This window comes from Aspergillus vadensis (assembly GCF_003184925.1).
Source record: "Aspergillus vadensis CBS 113365 unplaced genomic scaffold BO88scaffold_1, whole genome shotgun sequence".
Lineage (NCBI taxonomy): Eukaryota > Fungi > Ascomycota > Eurotiomycetes > Eurotiales > Aspergillaceae > Aspergillus > Aspergillus vadensis.
In genome coordinates, this window is record NW_020292039.1 from 3,600,152 (window position 1) to 3,617,185 (window position 17,034).

At 53.2% G+C, this 17,034-nt stretch overlaps 8 protein-coding genes across 8 annotated transcripts; 5 read left to right on the plus strand and 3 right to left on the minus strand.

The window, feature by feature from the left end:
- The first annotated feature begins 282 nt into the window (after positions 1-282).
- Positions 283-2,354, plus strand: BO88DRAFT_379334 (proline-specific permease). The gene is made up of 5 exons (XM_025704479.1): positions 283-731; positions 805-817; positions 873-982; positions 1,037-1,833; positions 1,883-2,354. The coding sequence occupies exons 1-5, from the start codon at positions 350-352 to the stop codon at positions 2,243-2,245; spliced, it is 1,665 nt and encodes a 554-aa protein (XP_025569078.1). The 5' UTR covers positions 283-349; the 3' UTR covers positions 2,246-2,354.
- A 422-nt stretch (positions 2,355-2,776) lies between these two features.
- BO88DRAFT_400846 (uncharacterized protein) lies at positions 2,777-3,024 on the minus strand (the record flags this gene model as incomplete). Its single annotated transcript, XM_025705698.1, has 1 exon — positions 2,777-3,024. A coding segment is annotated over exon 1 (185 nt), but the record flags the coding sequence as incomplete, so codon positions are not given.
- A 33-nt stretch (positions 3,025-3,057) lies between these two features.
- prnC (delta-1-pyrroline-5-carboxylate dehydrogenase prnC) lies at positions 3,058-5,272 on the plus strand. The gene is made up of 4 exons (XM_025704480.1): positions 3,058-3,386; positions 3,439-3,546; positions 3,603-3,964; positions 4,013-5,272. The coding sequence occupies exons 1-4, from the start codon at positions 3,249-3,251 to the stop codon at positions 5,139-5,141; spliced, it is 1,737 nt and encodes a 578-aa protein (XP_025569080.1). The 5' UTR covers positions 3,058-3,248; the 3' UTR covers positions 5,142-5,272.
- Positions 5,273-5,322: 50 nt separating this feature from the next.
- On the minus strand, positions 5,323-6,647 carry BO88DRAFT_440503 (sugar phosphate isomerase/epimerase family protein; the record flags this gene model as incomplete). The annotated part of the gene is made up of 1 exon (XM_025709793.1): positions 5,323-6,647. Exon 1 carries the CDS (start codon positions 6,370-6,372, stop codon positions 5,323-5,325), a length of 1,050 nt encoding a protein of 349 aa, XP_025569081.1. The 5' UTR covers positions 6,373-6,647.
- Positions 6,648-6,852: 205 nt separating this feature from the next.
- On the plus strand, positions 6,853-10,145 carry BO88DRAFT_440504 (6-phosphogluconate dehydrogenase, decarboxylating). The gene is made up of 4 exons (XM_025709794.1): positions 6,853-8,426; positions 8,926-8,988; positions 9,055-9,564; positions 9,619-10,145. The coding sequence occupies exons 1-4, from the start codon at positions 6,902-6,904 to the stop codon at positions 10,014-10,016; spliced, it is 2,496 nt and encodes an 831-aa protein (XP_025569082.1). The 5' UTR covers positions 6,853-6,901; the 3' UTR covers positions 10,017-10,145.
- Positions 10,146-10,366: 221 nt separating this feature from the next.
- BO88DRAFT_461513 (uncharacterized protein) lies at positions 10,367-11,653 on the plus strand (the record flags this gene model as incomplete). The annotated part of the gene is made up of 3 exons (XM_025711158.1): positions 10,367-10,463; positions 10,528-11,145; positions 11,216-11,653. The coding sequence occupies 3 exons, from the start codon at positions 10,367-10,369 to the stop codon at positions 11,587-11,589; spliced, it is 1,089 nt and encodes a 362-aa protein (XP_025569083.1). The 3' UTR covers positions 11,590-11,653.
- Positions 11,654-12,232: 579 nt separating this feature from the next.
- Positions 12,233-15,224, plus strand: BO88DRAFT_461516 (beta-glucosidase; the record flags this gene model as incomplete). The annotated part of the gene is made up of 3 exons (XM_025711159.1): positions 12,233-13,289; positions 13,340-13,591; positions 13,638-15,224. The coding sequence occupies exons 1-3, from the start codon at positions 12,531-12,533 to the stop codon at positions 15,222-15,224; spliced, it is 2,598 nt and encodes an 865-aa protein (XP_025569084.1). The 5' UTR covers positions 12,233-12,530.
- A 980-nt stretch (positions 15,225-16,204) lies between these two features.
- BO88DRAFT_410589 (uncharacterized protein) lies at positions 16,205-16,516 on the minus strand (the record flags this gene model as incomplete). Its single annotated transcript, XM_025708008.1, has 1 exon — positions 16,205-16,516. The coding sequence occupies one exon, from the start codon at positions 16,514-16,516 to the stop codon at positions 16,205-16,207; it is 312 nt and encodes a 103-aa protein (XP_025569085.1).
- Positions 16,517-17,034: the final 518 nt, after the last annotated feature.

Genomic DNA, 17,034 nt, shown 5'->3' on the forward strand with positions numbered 1-17,034 from the left:
CCGCCCGCCAGCCAGGCAGATAAGGGAACCTATGGCAGCCACCAAACCTTCCCATCTTCTAACAAGAAACACTGCTCGTATGTAAACCCAAACGAGAGATAAGATGCTAAATCCCCGCATATCGCCTCCCCAGAGCCCTCTGGAGCCAATGATGGTGTCCTTCTGGAAGACTTTGCGCCATCGGGCCGTAGCTCAAAGTCATTTCGTGTTAGTCCTGATAAGCATGCTGGCTGAGACGCGCCAGCTCGTCGTCTCTGCGGCAGCCATATAAGATGTCCGTAGCCAATGTCCATCTGCGACTGTTCTAGTCACTCGCATCATTGTATTATTCGTTCTTGTACACACCAGAATGGGTGCGCCATCGGTCAAGGACTTCGAGAAGTCCGCCAATGAAGTGACATCTCCAGTATATGCTGATGAAGACCCCGAAGCCCTCAAGGGCGAGATCCACCATGGGCCAAACACAGACACCCAGCGTGGACTGTCCTCTCGACAGCTGCAGCTGCTTGCTCTCGGTGGTTGTATTGGCACCGGTCTATTCGTAGGTTCGGGATCCACGCTGTCGACGGTGGGCCCAGCACCACTGTTCATGGGCTACTTTGCCATGTCGACGGTGGTGTGGTTTGTGATGAACGTGCTAGGCGAGATGACCACCTATCTGCCCATCAAGGGAATTTCGGTGCCTTATGTGATTGGTCGCTACACGGAGCCTAGTATCGGATTCGCTGCTGGTATGTTTTACATTGTACCTGACATCTTTATATTTATCTTTTATTCTGCAGTGATAAGCTAACTTAGACTCAGGATATAACTATTGGTAGGCTGATATTATTTCCCGTTCACCAACACCGTCTAATCATTATGCCTATTAGGTACTCGTTTGCCATGTTATTGGCCAGTGAAGTGACGGCTGCCGGTATTATTATTCAGTACTGGACCACCTCCATCAATGTTGGGGTGTGGATTACCATCATCCTCCTCGGTATATTTCTCAAACTTCTATATAGCAGTTCTTGATTGATTCTAACAACCACAGTGATTCTACTCCTAAATATCGTCGCGGTGTCATGGTATGGAGAAGCCGAGTTCTGGTTTGCAACGTTAAAGATTCTTGCCATCATCGGTCTCATTATCCTGGGCGTGGTGCTCTTCTTTGGTGGTGGCCCCAACCATGATCGACTCGGCTTCCGCTACTGGGACAACCCGGGCGCGTTCAATCCCTACTTGGTGGGTGGAAACACCGGTCGCTTCCTCGACTTTTGGACCGCCTTTATCAAGTCTGGCTTCTCCTTCATTTTCTCCCCCGAACTTATCACCACTGCCGCTGGTGAAGTTGAAGCGCCGCGTCGCAACATCCCGAAAGCCACCAACCGATTCATCTACCGAGTCTTTGCCTTCTACATCCTGGGCACCCTTGTGATTGGTGTCACTGTGGCTTACAATGATCCCAAACTCATGTCCGCAGTTGCCAGCGGTAGCTCGAGCGCCAGTGCCAGTCCTTTTGTCATTGCCATTCAGAATGCTGGTATCTCGGGGCTGAACCATGTCGTCAACGCTGCTATCTTGATCTCAGCCTGGTCCTCAGGTAATGCATGGCTGTTCGCTGGTTCTCGAACACTGTATTCGCTCGCCTGTGGCGGCCAGGCCCCCAAGATCTTCACCCGATGCAACCGCAACGGCGTGCCCTACGTGGCCGTTCTCATCACCTGGGTAGTCGGCTTGCTGTCCTTCCTGAACCTGTCTGACTCGGGAGAGAATGTCTTCTACTGGTTCACGAACATCACTACAGTGGGAGGATTCATCAACTGGGTGCTCATCGGCATCGCCTACTTGGTAAGTAATTTCCTTTGAGATTTCTGCAGACCCAGCTGACCAAATCTAGCGATTCCGCAAAGCATTGACCTATCACGGCCTGATGGACACGCTCACTTTCAAGACCCCTCTGCAGCCCTACGGCACATACTACGTGATTCTGATCGTGTCCCTCCTCACCATTACCAACGGATACGCGGTCTTCTTTCCCGGTAACTTCACTGCGGCCGACTTTCTGGTGTCGTATATCGTGGTAGCTATTTTCCTGGCCCTCTATGTGGGCCACAAAGTGTGGTATCGGACCCCATGGATGACCAAGGTGTCGGAGATTGACGTGTTCACGGGCAAGGAGGAGATTGACCGGCTCTGCGAGAACGACTTTGAGCGGAAGCCGCGCAATTGGCTGGAAAGGGTGTGGTGGTGGATTGCTTGAGCAGGATTCACAACTTGAGTCCGAAGCATATATTTGCAAATCCTCTGGGCAGGACACATGTACATAGATTGAATGTTATAGCCAAAAATGGAAGCCCAATGGCTTGGATATTTGTCATTGCTCACAATTACCGAAAAGAGTAGCAGCTGTATTGATCCATCCATAGTAGTCTTGCAGAGAGGTCAGGTGGTCAAGTCACGCGTCGGTTTGCTGCGGTGTTCATCTCCGCCTCGTTTTGCCGCTCCACGTATCATTTGGCATGCAGCCATCCATGCACGAATCAAAGTCAATAGTCGGAATCATTCCTAGAGGTATTCGAGCTCTCGATTGACTTCATGTAGGGTAATTGCATATCTGGGTTTTATTAAAACCAGCTTCTAGCTTTGGCAGGCGAGTCAGACAGCGGAGAATCCATAGCGATCGCTTGTAATGCGGGGGATCTATGCGGAGGCGGAGAGACTACCGTTGGCATCACAGCATACAACATTATTTAATTCAGATTCACATAATCCACTTGGTAGAAACTGATGCTGGGAATCCAACAAAGACAGGTTCCTGTTAGTCATGATTTTCGTGCGTGTCCAGCACTATCTGCCTACTGCCTACTAATGAAAACCAGCGGAAGGCCAGCAGCCGGTGGAGGTATCCGGGCCGGTGGGCAGCTCCACCCGGAATCCAGCCGGCGGTGCTGATTAGCGCGACAGATAGCAGAGTATCAGATCTGCCTGCATTTCCTGCCCGGCCCATTGGTTGCCGGTACGCTGCAAGGACAATCACTTGTTGGTCCGCTTGATAGGACCTTGTCTCTCTTCCTGAAATGCAGTGTACTTTGTGCCACCCAGAGATCCTGCGCGCTGACTAACCACGGCCGGCAGTAACCGGGCCTCTTATATCACCGGAGCTTCCCCGCGTCTGCTTCACTTTCTCCTCATCTCTCCTGCTTTTCATCCCCTCGGATTCAGTCCTCGTCCAGTTGCTACAACTCGGAAGAGCACAATCCATCATGCAGTCCTCTTTGCTCCTGCGTTCTCGGGGCCTCTCCCTCGCCAAATGCCCCTCCCTCTCCCTTGCCCGCACGAGCGCTCGTGCTATGGGCTCTTACGCCACCTTCAAGGTTCCTCGCATTGACAACGAGCCTAACGTGAGTGACCTTGAAATCACGGCCATCTTCAAGTTTACTGACTCAATCGCAGAAACACTACGCCCCCGGATCTCCTGACCGCCGCGGTCTCGAGGAGGCCCTCGCCAGAACCAAGCAGAGCGGTCCCCTCAATGTGCCTTTGGTGATTGCCGGCAAGGAGGTTAGTAGCAAACATGCGAGTTGCAGAAGCAATTGAATGAATCTAACTCCTCGCAGATCAAGAGCTCTCAGATCGAGACCCAGAGCAATCCCGCCTCCCATGCGCCCGTGGCTACTTACTCCAACGCCTCCGTCGCCGAGGTCCAGGCTGCTATTGACGCCGCCCTCGAGGCTCGCAAGTCGTGGGCTGCCACCTCTTTCGCCGATCGTGCCAGCATCTTCCTCAAGGCCGCTGACCTGATCTCGACTAAATACCGCTATGACATCATGGCTCTGACCATGCACGGCCAGGGCAAGAATGCCTGGCAGGCCGAGATCGACTCCGCCGCTGAGCTGTGCGATTTCTTCCGCTTCGGTGTCAAGTACGCCGAGGACCTGTACGCTCAGCAGCCCGTTCACCATGCTCCTGGCGTGTGGAAGTGAGTGATTCTTACCAGCAGTTAAGTGATCATAGCTAACCTGACTAGCCGCGTGGAATACCGTCCCCTGGAGGGATTCGTCTACGCCATCAGTCCCTTCAACTTCACTGCCATTGGCGGTAACCTGGCTGGTGCTCCCGCCCTGATGGGTAACGTCGTCGTCTGGAAGCCTTCTCCTTCCGCCATCGCCTCCAACTGGCTCGTCCACCAGATCCTCCTCGAGGCCGGTCTGCCCAAGAACGTCATCCAGTTCGTCCCCGGTGATGCCGCAGAGGTCACCAACACCGTCCTGAACCACCCCGACTTTGCTGCCCTCCACTTCACCGGTAGCACCGCTGTGTTCCGCAGCCTCTACGGCCAGATCGCCAACGGCGTCGCTGAGGGCAAGTACCGCAGCTACCCCCGCATTGTTGGTGAGACCGGTGGCAAGAACTTCCACCTGGTCCACAAGTCGGCCGATGTCCGCAACGCTGCCGTCCAGACTGTCCGTGGAGCTTTCGAGTTCCAGGGCCAGAAGTGCAGTGCCACCTCCCGCGCCTACGTGGCCGCTTCCATTGCCGACGAGTTCATCAAGAACGTCGTTGCCGAGACCAAGAACATCAAGGTCGGCGAGCCCTCTGACTTCACCAACTTCTGCGGTCCCGTCATTCACGAGGCCTCCTTCAACAAGCTGGCCAATGTGATCGACGAGGCCAAGAACGACCCCGAGCTCGAGCTGCTGGCCGGCGGTAGCTACGACTCCTCCAAGGGATGGTACATCCAGCCCACCGTCTACCACACCACCAACCCCGACCACCCCCTCCTTTCCCGCGAGCTCTTCGGTCCCGTCCTGGTCATCCACACCTACGCCGATGCCACCGAGGCCGACTTTGCCAAGATCTGCGAGAAGGTTGACCAGACCGGCGACTACGGTCTGACCGGTTCCATCTTCGCCCAGGACCGCGAGGTTCTCCGCACCGCCGACGACGCTCTCCGCAACACCGCCGGTAACTTCTACATCAACTGCAAGAGCACTGGTGCTGTTGTCGGCCAGCAGCCTTTCGGCGGTGCCCGTGCCAGTGGTACCAACGATAAGGCCGGCAGTGGCAACCTTCTGTCCCGCTTCGTCAGTCTGCGGTCGATCAAGGAGGAGTTTGTCCCTACCTACAAGGTTCCCTACCCCAGCAACGATGCTTAGGAGGGTGAGTAGGATGGTGATGAGAGATGGTTATTTGGCATATTCCATATTCCCCACGAGTTTTGCATATGTGGCGTTCGGTAAAATTGTTGTATGAATAGTTTAGTTATCATATATATCCAGTCCACCGGAAACTTATACCCGTAAACCCACACTAAACTGTATACCCATAAATACCCATTTAGATGCCATCCGCACACCTCTCCAAAAACCTCCTCATACTCCCCATCGCCTCCCTCGCAAACCCCTCCACATCCCCAATCTCCTCCTCCCCCGACTTCCCCCCATCAAAAATCTCCATACTGAACCATCCCCTAAACCCCGTCCTCAACACCGCCCTCCCCACCTCCTCAATCGGCAAATACCCCCCATGATACGGCATCGGCCTAAAATCATGACTCCACCGTGCCCTAGGCCTCGCCCCATCCACCACCTCATCCTCAAACGGAGTAAGAGGCTTATACGCATCCGACACCTGCAACAGGAAGATCTTCTCGGCAGGAACCGTCCTCACCAACTCCTCCAAACTATCTTCATACCTCTTCCTCACCCCATCCTCACCACCACTTATCACCCCCTCCGGGGCCGTCGGATCCCCCCACTCCCCGCCCGCCGTCTGAAACGTATCCAAACACAACCCAACATTCTCCCTCCCCACATCCCTAACAATCTCCCACACATCCTTCCAATTCGGCGCATGCGTACTCCAACACCAGTTCTCGTACGCGATGCGCTGGCCCTTGCTCGCTAATATATCCGCCAGCTCACGCAAATCCTCCACCACATTCTCTTTATTCTCTCCTAGGGATAGTTTCTCAGCGGGAGTATCTGTAGATCCTATTTGTAATAGATCCGTCCCCAGCGCAGCCATAATCTCACTCCACCCCTTCGCGCGCGCGAACGCATCCTCCCGTTCTGGGGATCCGCGAGGCCATCCCTCGAAGTTGGCGAAGGGTTGCAGCATCATGATCCGTAGGTTGTGGGATTCGCATAGTGTGCGGATTTGGCTTGCGGAGCGGATGAGGGCCGGGTAGTCGGTTGGTAGGATCTGGGCGGTGCCGGGGTTGTGGGTGTTGGCGTAGGCGAGGAGGTCCGGGAAGGCGAGCTCGATGCCCGTGAAGGAGGCGGAGTGGAGGGTGGAGAGTTTGGTTTCTAGTGGGATGGAAGGGGGGCCGAGGGAGCAGGTTGCGTAGCTGAGGGGGATCTTATTGATTTCTGTTGTGGGGGACATGGTTGTTGGTATGTTGGTATGTTGGTATTGTGTTTAGTTGTTTGTGGGAGTGGTTATGTTTGAATTGAAGTTGTAGAAGGGTTTAATAGTGGTGAAAATTCGTTATATAGATTGCAGGTAGATTGGCTGTGAAGATGGTTGGAGGTTTGCGATTTAGTTGGTTGGTTTGGGTTCGTTCAGGATGATGTAACCGGCCGTGATTTGTTAGGGCTTCCGGTGCTTCCAGATAGGTTGCTTTGGATAATGTAGTGGATTATGCAGCAGGTTTTGATCGGATAAGTCTGATTTAATATATTGGTCTAGTAATCATGCCATGCTTATAAAGTATTAGGATGGGTTGTATAGCATGATAATAATGAGTGAGTGGTATCTCCCATGACGTCTGCACATGATGTAACGGGTGCGTAGTAGTTAGTGCCTGGTCTATCCGCGCCACGGCAGCTCTTAAAAATGCTTCATTTCACAGCCCTCCAACAATGTTTCATTGTAAACCCAATTAAATCTACTTTCATAAAATCAATCCGTAATAATGCCGTCTCACTCCTTCAAACGAATCGGCATCGTCGGAGCCGGCAACATGGGCTCGATGATGAGCTTCGCCTTCACGGAGCTCGGGCTGGACGTCTCCATCTGGGACGTGAAGCGCGAAAACGTGGACGGAATCAAGAAATGGTATGACGAAGGGAAATTCAGCGACAAGGGAAAAGTGGAAGGGTTCTACGAGATCGATAAATTCACAAAGAGTCTGGAAGGTCAAGGGGAACGGAAACTATTCATCTTCTCGATCACCCATGGCGATCCCGCGGACTCCGTCTTGGATATGATCCAGAATGATCTGAAAAAAGGAGATATTATCCTCGACGGCGGGAATGAGAACTATCGACGGACTGAGCAGCGACAGCAACGATGCAAGGAACTCGGCGTCAGTTGGATCGGCATGGGTGTCTCGGGCGGGTATCAATCGGCCCGCCATGGCCCGAGTTTATCGCCTGGGGGTGATCCGGAGGCGATTGAGCTTGTCTTACCGTTGCTGGAGCAGTATGCTGCCAAGGATGAAAAGACCGGCAAGCCTTGTGTGACGAATGTGGGACCTGCTGGTTCGGGTCACTTCGTCAAGATGGTCCATAATGGTATCGAAGGGGGGATGTTGTCTACCACGGCGGAGGCGTGGGCTTTGCTTCATTGGGGATTGGGGTTGGAGTATCAGGAGATTTCTGATATATTTGAAGACTGGAATACGAAGGGAGAGTTGCGGAAGAACTTTCTGCTCGACATCGGTGTGCAAATCCTGCGCACGAAGAAGACTCCCCAGGGCGACTACCAAGGCGAAGGCGCCAGTCAGAACGGCGGTTACGTGCTGGATGACGTGCTCGACAAAGTGGTACAGGACGACGATGACACCGAAGGAACGCCCTACTGGTCGGTTATGGAGACTGCGAACCGACATGTGGCCGGTCCTACGCTCGCCACGGCCCACTACATGCGCATCGCTAGTGGTAATCGCGCTGAGCGATTGGAGGTTGCCAAAAAGCTCAACATCCCCGGTCCTAAGGCTATCGACACCAAAGACCGCAAAGACTTCATCGAGAAACTGCGTCGCGCCGTCTACTGCTCCTTCTTGGCTTCATTCTGCCAGGGACTGGAGTTGATCGCGCGCGCATCCAAGGATGAGGGATGGAACGTCGATCTCAGCAAGTGCATCCAGATCTGGCGCGGGGGGTGCATCATCCAGTCCGAAGCTATCGCAGATCTTCTACAACCGCTCATGCGTCCGGACCTGACCAACATGAAGTTCCTGGATGAGGTCGCCCGGGAGCTGCACAAGCATTTTGATGCGCTGAAGGAGGTGGTGCTAGCCGCCACAGTGGCAGATCAGTATATTCCTGCCTTGTCTGCTACATTAGAGTACCTGAAGTATGAGGGAGGGACGATGCTGCCTACCAAGTTCATGGAGGCGCAGATGGATCTATTTGGCGCCCACGCCTACTACATACCGGGCGTGCCTGGAGAGGATCCGGGGCCGGTGAAGAAGGGACCTCACCACTACGAGTGGCGTCCAGCCTAATGCAGAGATGTAATTGTTGTATAGGGAAGAAGATAATGTTGTAATAAGAGACACTCAATGACATGTCATAATACTTCCATAATATGTAGATCCGGGGATTTCTGAGTCCTCTCATTATATTCGTAGTATCTGTCGGTCCAGCCCGTAGATAGTTTGTGAATGAATTATCCAACATCGAGTTATACAGCAGAAAGTATTGTAGTACGTGAAAAATAGAAGTTTGTGGAATGACAGGAGTAAAGCCAGTCAAGTAACAAAGACGATGGACGAATGGTGCCTGAGGAAGCGGCACGTGGGGCGCAATCAAAGATTGCCGCCTCAGGCGGAAACGGATTACCCGATTGGGCGATGACCCCGCCATGGAAGATTTGCGATTGTCTCCAACTTCAAATCACTCCGTCTCCTCTCCTCCTTCTCTCCTCTTATTGTATGCCCTTGCTTGCCCTGCGCCGTCTGTTGTCTACTCTTCCATCCCGCCCCCTCAGGAGAATCGAGTCCGCAAAACAACTCGCTCAAAGAATGGCCGCCCTTCCCTCCACCTACGACGGTAAGTCCGATCCCCGCCCGGCGCATCGTGCTCCTAACAGATCCATACTGATCGCTATTACTCTGCATAGAGCCCGTCCGTATCGCCGTTATTGGCGGTACTGGTCTGCGTGAGCTCCCTGGCTTCACCCAGGTTGCGTCTTTGAACATCTCGACTCCTTGGGGCGCCCCCTCCTCCCCCATCACCATCCTGCACCACCAGTGCTCCCACAACAACCAGACGGTCGCCATCGCCTTCCTGAGCCGTCACGGTCTGCACCACCAGATCGCTCCCCACGAGGTTCCCGCCCGCGCTAACATCGCCGCTCTGCGCTCCATCGGTGTCCGCACCATCATCGCTTTCTCCGCCGTCGGTAGCTTGCAGGAGGAGATCAAGCCCCGCGATTTCGTTGTTCCCGACCAGGTCATCGACCGCACCAAGGGTATCCGTCCCTTCACCTTCTTCGAGGGCGGCGTCGTCGCTCACGTTCCCTTCGGTGACCCCTTCGATGAGGGTGTCGCCAAGGTCGTCCGGGCCTGTGGACACAGCTTGGAGGGTGAGGGTGTGGTGCTGCACGACCGCGGTACCCTGATCTGCATGGGTATGTGATAATTGTCTGATGGAATAAGGGTCGCATTTACTGATTATCGCATAGAGGGACCTCAATTCTCCACCCGCGCTGAGAGCAAGCTGTACCGCTCCTGGGGTGGCAGCGTCATCAACATGTCCTGCCTGCCCGAGGCCAAGCTGGCCCGCGAGGCCGAGATCGCCTACCAGATGATTTGCATGTCCACTGACTACGACTGCTGGCACGAGTCGACCGCCGATGTGACCGTGGAGATGGTCATGGGCAACATGAAGGCCAACGCCGTCAACGCCAAGCGCTTCGTGACAGCTGTGCTGGACGAGCTGGCCGCTGAGCAGAACTCTCAGCTGGTGCAGGCCAAGCACATCGAGGGATCCGTCAAGTTCGGTATGAGCACTGCCCAGCCCAACTGGAGCCCCGAGGCTCGCGAGCGGATGAACTGGCTGTTCCCTGGCTACTTCAACTAGGGCCACCGATGACCGGCGGGCTGGCATACGGGTGGATATCTATGGATAGATAGATTATGGTCATCATGACTTACGAAATGCATGATGCGAGGCATATAGAAGATACAAAGAATACAATACCATGTCACGAAGAAGTATAGATTTTGTATCGTGTAATGATGGTAGACCGCGTAATGACTGAAGTGTGCTCTTATTCACTGGCAAGTCATTCACTAGTTCACAGACAACTCGCTAAGTCCGGCGCCTCTCCTGCATTTTAGTCCAGTGTTCTGCTCGTCCCGGCGATCCCGATGTTTACCTGCATCTTCATCATCCCATAGTCACACGGCGGCACCAGAGTCCGGATCACCATGGATCTAAACTATACGACCATTGACGCCCGCGGGGACATGCTCCTCGTGGTCGAAACGGATGGCGAGCAGATGTATACGCGCCTGACACGATTCAGTGAGTGCCGATCCATCAGTCATCACGTATTACATTCATGCTGATGCACCACTTCACTGTTCAGATCCCACCCACCGCACAACCCGGTCTGTTCCAACCTACTTCCAGGGAATTGTCGACACTATCAGCAAATTCCCCCGGCGGAGCAGTGCCCCAGCTCCACCCGAGCATGAACTGATCGGCTCCAACCCTGGACAGCAAGCCACTAACAATGTCTCTCAGAACCGCACCGTGAAGGCCAGAATCAGAATATCTTCGGATCAACTCGCCCATACCTGCCCTTACTTCCAGAAGAAGATCAACAGCGAGGACAGATTCAAAGAAGTCGATGCTCTTCCTCCTCGATTCAACAACCTTGGTGCTTTGCTCGTCCTGCTTAATGCCGTTCATGGTCGCGCCCCAAATGTCCCACGCCATGTTACCCCAGACACCCTGTGCATGATTGCTCTCCTGACTGAACACTTCGGATGTTACAATAACATGATGGCTTACAGTGAAACCTGGGTCATAAATATGTCTGATTCGATTCCTAAGGCATACGACAATGATGTGGTCAAGTGGATTTACATCGCCTGGGTGTTCCGTCATCGTAGTCTCTTCTGGTACATCACTCGTGTCGCTATTCGAGGAAGTACCGGGGAAATTTTGAAACAAGGACTTCCGATTCCTGATTTGTTGCTCGGTGCGTATCATTCTCTTTTTCTTTACTTCAAGGACTGTGGTTGCAAGACACTGACCTATGACATGAACAGAGCACATCGATAACCTTCGTCAGAAGCACGTCGACACCCTCGTCATCTCGCTCTACCAGCGCATGGAATCCATTCTTGAGGAAGGCGGCTGCTGTGCGGCCTGTGACGCCATGGTCGTTGGCCAGTTGATGACAGAGATGAAGCCCAGGGATCTTTTTCCGCCACCCCAGGCCCCATATGAGGGATGGAGCATCGATTATCTGCTGCGAATCCTTTCAGACGTGACCGAGCCTCAATGCACGCGCTTATTCCATGAGGACTTGGGTTGTCCCCGGGGTCCCTGTGCATTGTTTCCGGAGACTAGTGTTCTCATGAAGCAGGTTGATGTGGAAGCGACCGGTCTGGACTACGACTGGGTGGTTAGCGGCATTTGACGGGCGCTGCTTTGGTTTAGGCTCATGGGTGGGCATTAACATGGAGTTTTCTTTTTTCTTTTATGGCGTATTGCTGCTGGTTGGTTTTACGATGGAGTTAGATGCATGGATAGGCCAGGCGTTGATAGGAATGGCGAATAGTTTTTGCTGGTTGGTAGTTAGTTGAATATCAGTGGCTCCTTTTTCCTTTTGAATCGAACCATGGATGGTTGTCTGCCACTGCCCCTGAAGATCCCAACGGACCGTAACTCTCCATTCACATCGCTCTCATGAAGATAGTGGATGATGATCATCTCCCAAACCGCGCAAGCGAAGTTGTGCATATGTCTAACAATAGCCTCGGCTGATCGTCACACGCCAGCTGCAACCTGCAACATCCCCCGTGCAACCAACTTGCAGCAATCCTGCAGATTCCCCGCGCTGTCAAGACCCAGTTTCGCCTTCGGCTAATGTGTATCCAGGATGATCCTTTCCCTGGCTCGGCTGAATGAGGGCAATAATGAACCGTTCCTCATCATCTGCTCCGCCCGCAAACACGGATCTTCCCTCCGACATTCCATCCCCGGGTTGGCCCTCCTTGCCATCCCCGCTGATCACTTGCCCTCTTTCCCCAGTCCCTGCGTTTTCCCGTCCCAATGCCTCTATCCTGTTTGCGACCGAGCAGTACTATGCTTCCTTGGCGTGCGCACATGGCCGCTATAACACCCCTTGGCCTCGCTGTCATTGGGCCTGACCCAATTGTGCTGTGGCATGACCTCGATTTTGTATTTATCCAGCTGGGACCCCATGATCCATGGCAGGTAGACCCGGTCTAGTCTGGAACCTTGTAGGCAGAAGGGAACTGAGCTCTTCGGCGTATATCTCCTGCCTGGTATCCGCCCTGACGTCTCCGGGTACGTCCCAGCTCTTGCACGTCCCCGTCGTCGCATGCACAGTCAACCATGGGCGCGAAATTACCTCTGTATCTCGCCTTGTTGGCAGGTATTATCCCCTGGTCGACTGGCTCCTCTGCTCCCTTACACACTAGAGACGATGGCGCCTTCTCACCCCCCTACTACCCAGCCCCCAACGGCGGGTGGCTTTCCGACTGGGCTAGTGCGTACGAAAAGGCGCAAAAGGTCGTCAGCAACATGACACTAGCAGAGAAGGTAAACCTCACAACAGGCACCGGCATGTTCATGGGCCCCTGTGCGGGACAAACAGGAAGCGCGCTTCGATTCGGTATCCCGAATCTCTGTCTGCATGACTCCCCGTTGGGTATCCGCAACTCGGACCATAACACGGCTTTTCCTCCTGGCGTCACGGTGGGCGCAACGTTTGATAAAGAGCTTATGTATCAACGCGGCGTCGAACTCGGAGAAGAGGCTCGTGGCAAGGGTGTTAATGTACTCTTGGGCCCTGTTGTCGGTCCAACGTTCCGCAAGCCTAGGGGAGGCCGTAATTGGGAAGGCTTTGGTGCGGATCCAAGTCTGCAGGCCATCGGCGGTGCGTTGACCATCCAGGGCATGCAGAGTACGGGGGCGATCGCGAGTCTTAAACATTTCATCGGAAATGAGCAGGAGATGCATCGCATGAGTAGTGTTATCACACAGGGGTATTCTTCGAATATTGATGATCGGACACTCCATGAACTGTATCTGTGGCCATTTGCGGAGGGTGTTCGTGCTGGGACGGGGTCAGTGATGATGGCGTATAATGATGTAGGTGCTTGTCTTCTGAGTCGATGATCATATCGCTAACGTCGCTCCAGGTCAACCGCTCAGCGTGTAGCCAGAATAGTATGCTCATTAATGGCATCCTCAAGGATGAGCTGGGCTTTCAGGGCTTCGTTGTGACGGACTGGCTCGCTCAACTCGGCGGTGTCTCGTCTGCATTGGCTGGTTTGGATATGAGTATGCCGGGAGATGGAAGCATTCCACTGCTTGGTGATAGTTATTGGGGTTCGGAGCTCTCTCGGTCTATTCTAAATGGTACCGTTCCAGTCGAACGTCTCAATGACATGGTGAGTACCATCGCCTCTTTTACAGGGACATTTCTCACGCTTCCAGGTCACGCGCATCGTTGCGACCTGGTATAAAATGGGTCAGGACGAGGACTATCCCCTGCCGAACTTCTCTAGTAACACCCTGGACGAGACTGGCCCTCTTTATCCCGGCGCTCTCTTCTCCCCCAGCGGCGTGGTCAACCAATATGTGAACGTTCAAGGCAACCACAACATCACCGCTCATGCCATTGCTCGCGACGCCATCACCCTTCTCAAGAACGAGAATAATACTCTCCCCCTCTCAACCACTGATTCCCTCAAGATCTTCGGCACTGACGCCGGCCCCAACTCCAACGGGCTCAACTCCTGCACCGACCAGGGCTGCGACAACGGCGTCCTCACCATGGGCTGGGGCAGCGGCACCTCTCGTCTTCCATACCTCGTAACCCCCCAACAAGCCATCGCCAACCTCTCTTCCTCCGCTGAATTCTACATTACCGACTCCTTCCCCTCCAACCTCCAACCCAACGCCTCCGACATCGCTCTCGTCTTCATCAACGCTGACTCCGGCGAAAACTACATCACCGTCGAAAACAACCCGGGCGACCGCACTACCGCCGACCTCTACGCCTGGCACAACGGCGACGACCTCGTCAAAGCTGCCGCGGACGTCTTCTCTACCGTCATTGTAATCGTCCACACCGTCGGCCCCATCCTGCTCGAGAACTGGATTGACCTCGACCCCGTCAAAGCCGTTCTCATCGCCCACCTCCCCGGCCAAGAAGCTGGCTACTCCCTAACCGACATCCTCTTCGGCTCATCTTCTCCCAGCGGCCACCTGCCCTACACCATTCCCTACAAGGAATCCGACTACCCCTCCAGCGTCGGGCTCCTTGACCAAGCATTCGGACAAATCCAAGACGACTTCACCGAGGGTCTCTACATCGACTACCGCCACTTCCTCAAAGCCAACATCACCCCCCGCTACCCCTTTGGTCACGGCCTCTCCTACACCACCTTCACCTACTCCACTCCCTCCCTCACGACCGTCACCGACCTCGACACAGCTTACCCTCCAGCCCGTCCATCCAAAGGCCCAACTCCATCATACTCAACCGCCATCCCCAATCCATCCGAAGTCGCCTGGCCCTCCTCCTTCTCTCGCATCTGGCGCTACCTGTACCCCTACCTCGACGATCCCCAATCAGTCACGAACTCCTCTTCATCCTCATATCCCTACCCATCCGGCTACTCCACCACTCCGAAACCCGCACCCCGAGCTGGAGGTGGCGCCGGCGGCAACCCCGCTCTTTGGGACGTTGCATTCGCGGTGGAAGTTACTATCACGAATAGTGGGAATTACAGTGGTCGTGCTGTAGCGCAGCTATATGTGGAGTTACCCATAGATATACTGGGGGTGGATGCGCCGTCGAGACAGTTGAGACAATTTGAGAAGACGGGTATTTTGAAGCCCGGGGAGAGTGAGACGGTCCTGATGAATGTAACGAGGAAGGATGTGAGTATTTGGGATGTAGAGGTGCAGGATTGGAGGGTACCGGTTGGTGGGGAGGGGGTGAGGTTCTGGGTGGGAGAGAGCTTGGGGGATTTGAGGGGGAATTGTTTGGTCGGGGGTGGGTGTGAGGGGGTGTAAGTGTGTGCAGTGTTTTCAATGGTGCGATATTCTTGAATCGCATTCGCAAATCAGTCCATGAGCTTAAAAGGGTTCAACTTCATGATGGTTGGATACGGTTCCGTATATCCGCTGCTAGTATTAGAGCAGCCAGTAGGGGTGGTTGGTCCGGTGACAAGTTGATGGAAGCCAATACGAGTAACGCCTCCATCCATGGCACTTACTCGTGTGTTTAACTTTATTCATAATTACCATAAGCTTGAATTTTCGAGTTATTCTTGCAGTCAGATTTAAATTTACGAAATCGCGGGGTGATAATGAAGGACGATCAAACAGTGCCTTTGAGCTCGTGTTAAGGGTCGAACACCATGGTTGGGGAAAGTATGCCCTCTTCTCAACTGGCATTCGGCTGTAGTCTCCGCTAAACCAAATATAACCTTTGAGAAAATCGAGAAACCAGACTTTAAAGTTTAAGCTTTTCAAGATAAGCTTTGTGACCTCGCAGTCTAGCAGACCTTATCCGTTTTCAGCGAAGCCTTGTCAGGGAATCCGAAAAGTATATATAACGCGGCTACTGCGGACAAATCTATGTCAATAACCACCAACACTAGTAGCATAACACTGAGATCACTCGTATGATAATGTATATGGCTAGATAGTATTATCTTGACTCCGCATTCAACACCCTTGTAGACTATGTGAAGTGCATTTACAGGATCATGGGAGGTTAAGTGGACCAACATGAGAAAAACCTAAATGTTCTCCTATAGTTAGACTTTCAGTGTTACGAACATAAACGTTCCCACTCAAAACAAATTGACAATAAGACAAGGTGACTCAAGAGCTTGATAGTATTGACTTCCCAATCTCCCTCAACCTTCACCTAAACCTTCCTCCATCCAACGCCACTGGCTCTGCGTTAAAACACCGAAACGCTTAACTCCACCCCCTCTCCCCCCCAATCCCTCATTCCCATTCCTCGTAACAGAAAGTCAGACGATTCAAATATCCTCAGCATCAAAGGTCACCCGCAAGTGAGCAGTAGTCCAGCCATGCCAACCATGTCTGCCGGTATCAGAACCATCCGGACCAAAAGTGAGTTCCTCGTGTGATGGATTCTCGTATAGCTTGCCGTGCTCTTTGACCTTTCGGATCCTGCCTTCGTAGTTGATGTAGGCCGTGCGAGGGTCTTCAGCGACTTCATTAGCAAGTTTGTCTTTGACTTGCACGGTAAGGCGGTTCTTGAGATCGCCCATGGACGGATGACGGCCGCTGTGGTCGCCGTAGAGATCTGTGGAGAAGGTTTTGGACATGGTGTCGGTCCTTTGTTGTAACAATAGTATGGGTTGAGGGTGAAAGTGTTTGAATGATGGATCGTTGAGGGGAGGGGACTGGGGTAGTAGATGGCATTTATACATTAAGAAGGCTTCTTTCAAAGGATTACCCTGTGTGACGTGAGGAGGTTAGAAACTCAACAAAATTTTATTCTAGCCTGGATTAATCGTATAGCAAGGCATAGCATGGAGAATAATATCGATCAGAGGAATAGTGGAAGCATTATATGTTTATTTCATACATTGATGGCGACCGCCTTTCTGCTGCATATGAAGCAAGCTAGATGGTGATCCCGGCAGACTACATGCCCTTCATGTCAGTGCGTTGATACGTGTATCCGATGCTGTAAAGTTTTAAGTATGTGTAGTCTTGTGTGTTGTCTACTTTTCGCAAGCACCAGCCATCGGTCATTTAGGACATGTCTCTGACCTTTTGTATGAACTACTTCACTACTCAGGTGTCTAGGCCGTCATAAGCTACGTCTCCAAAGATGAGA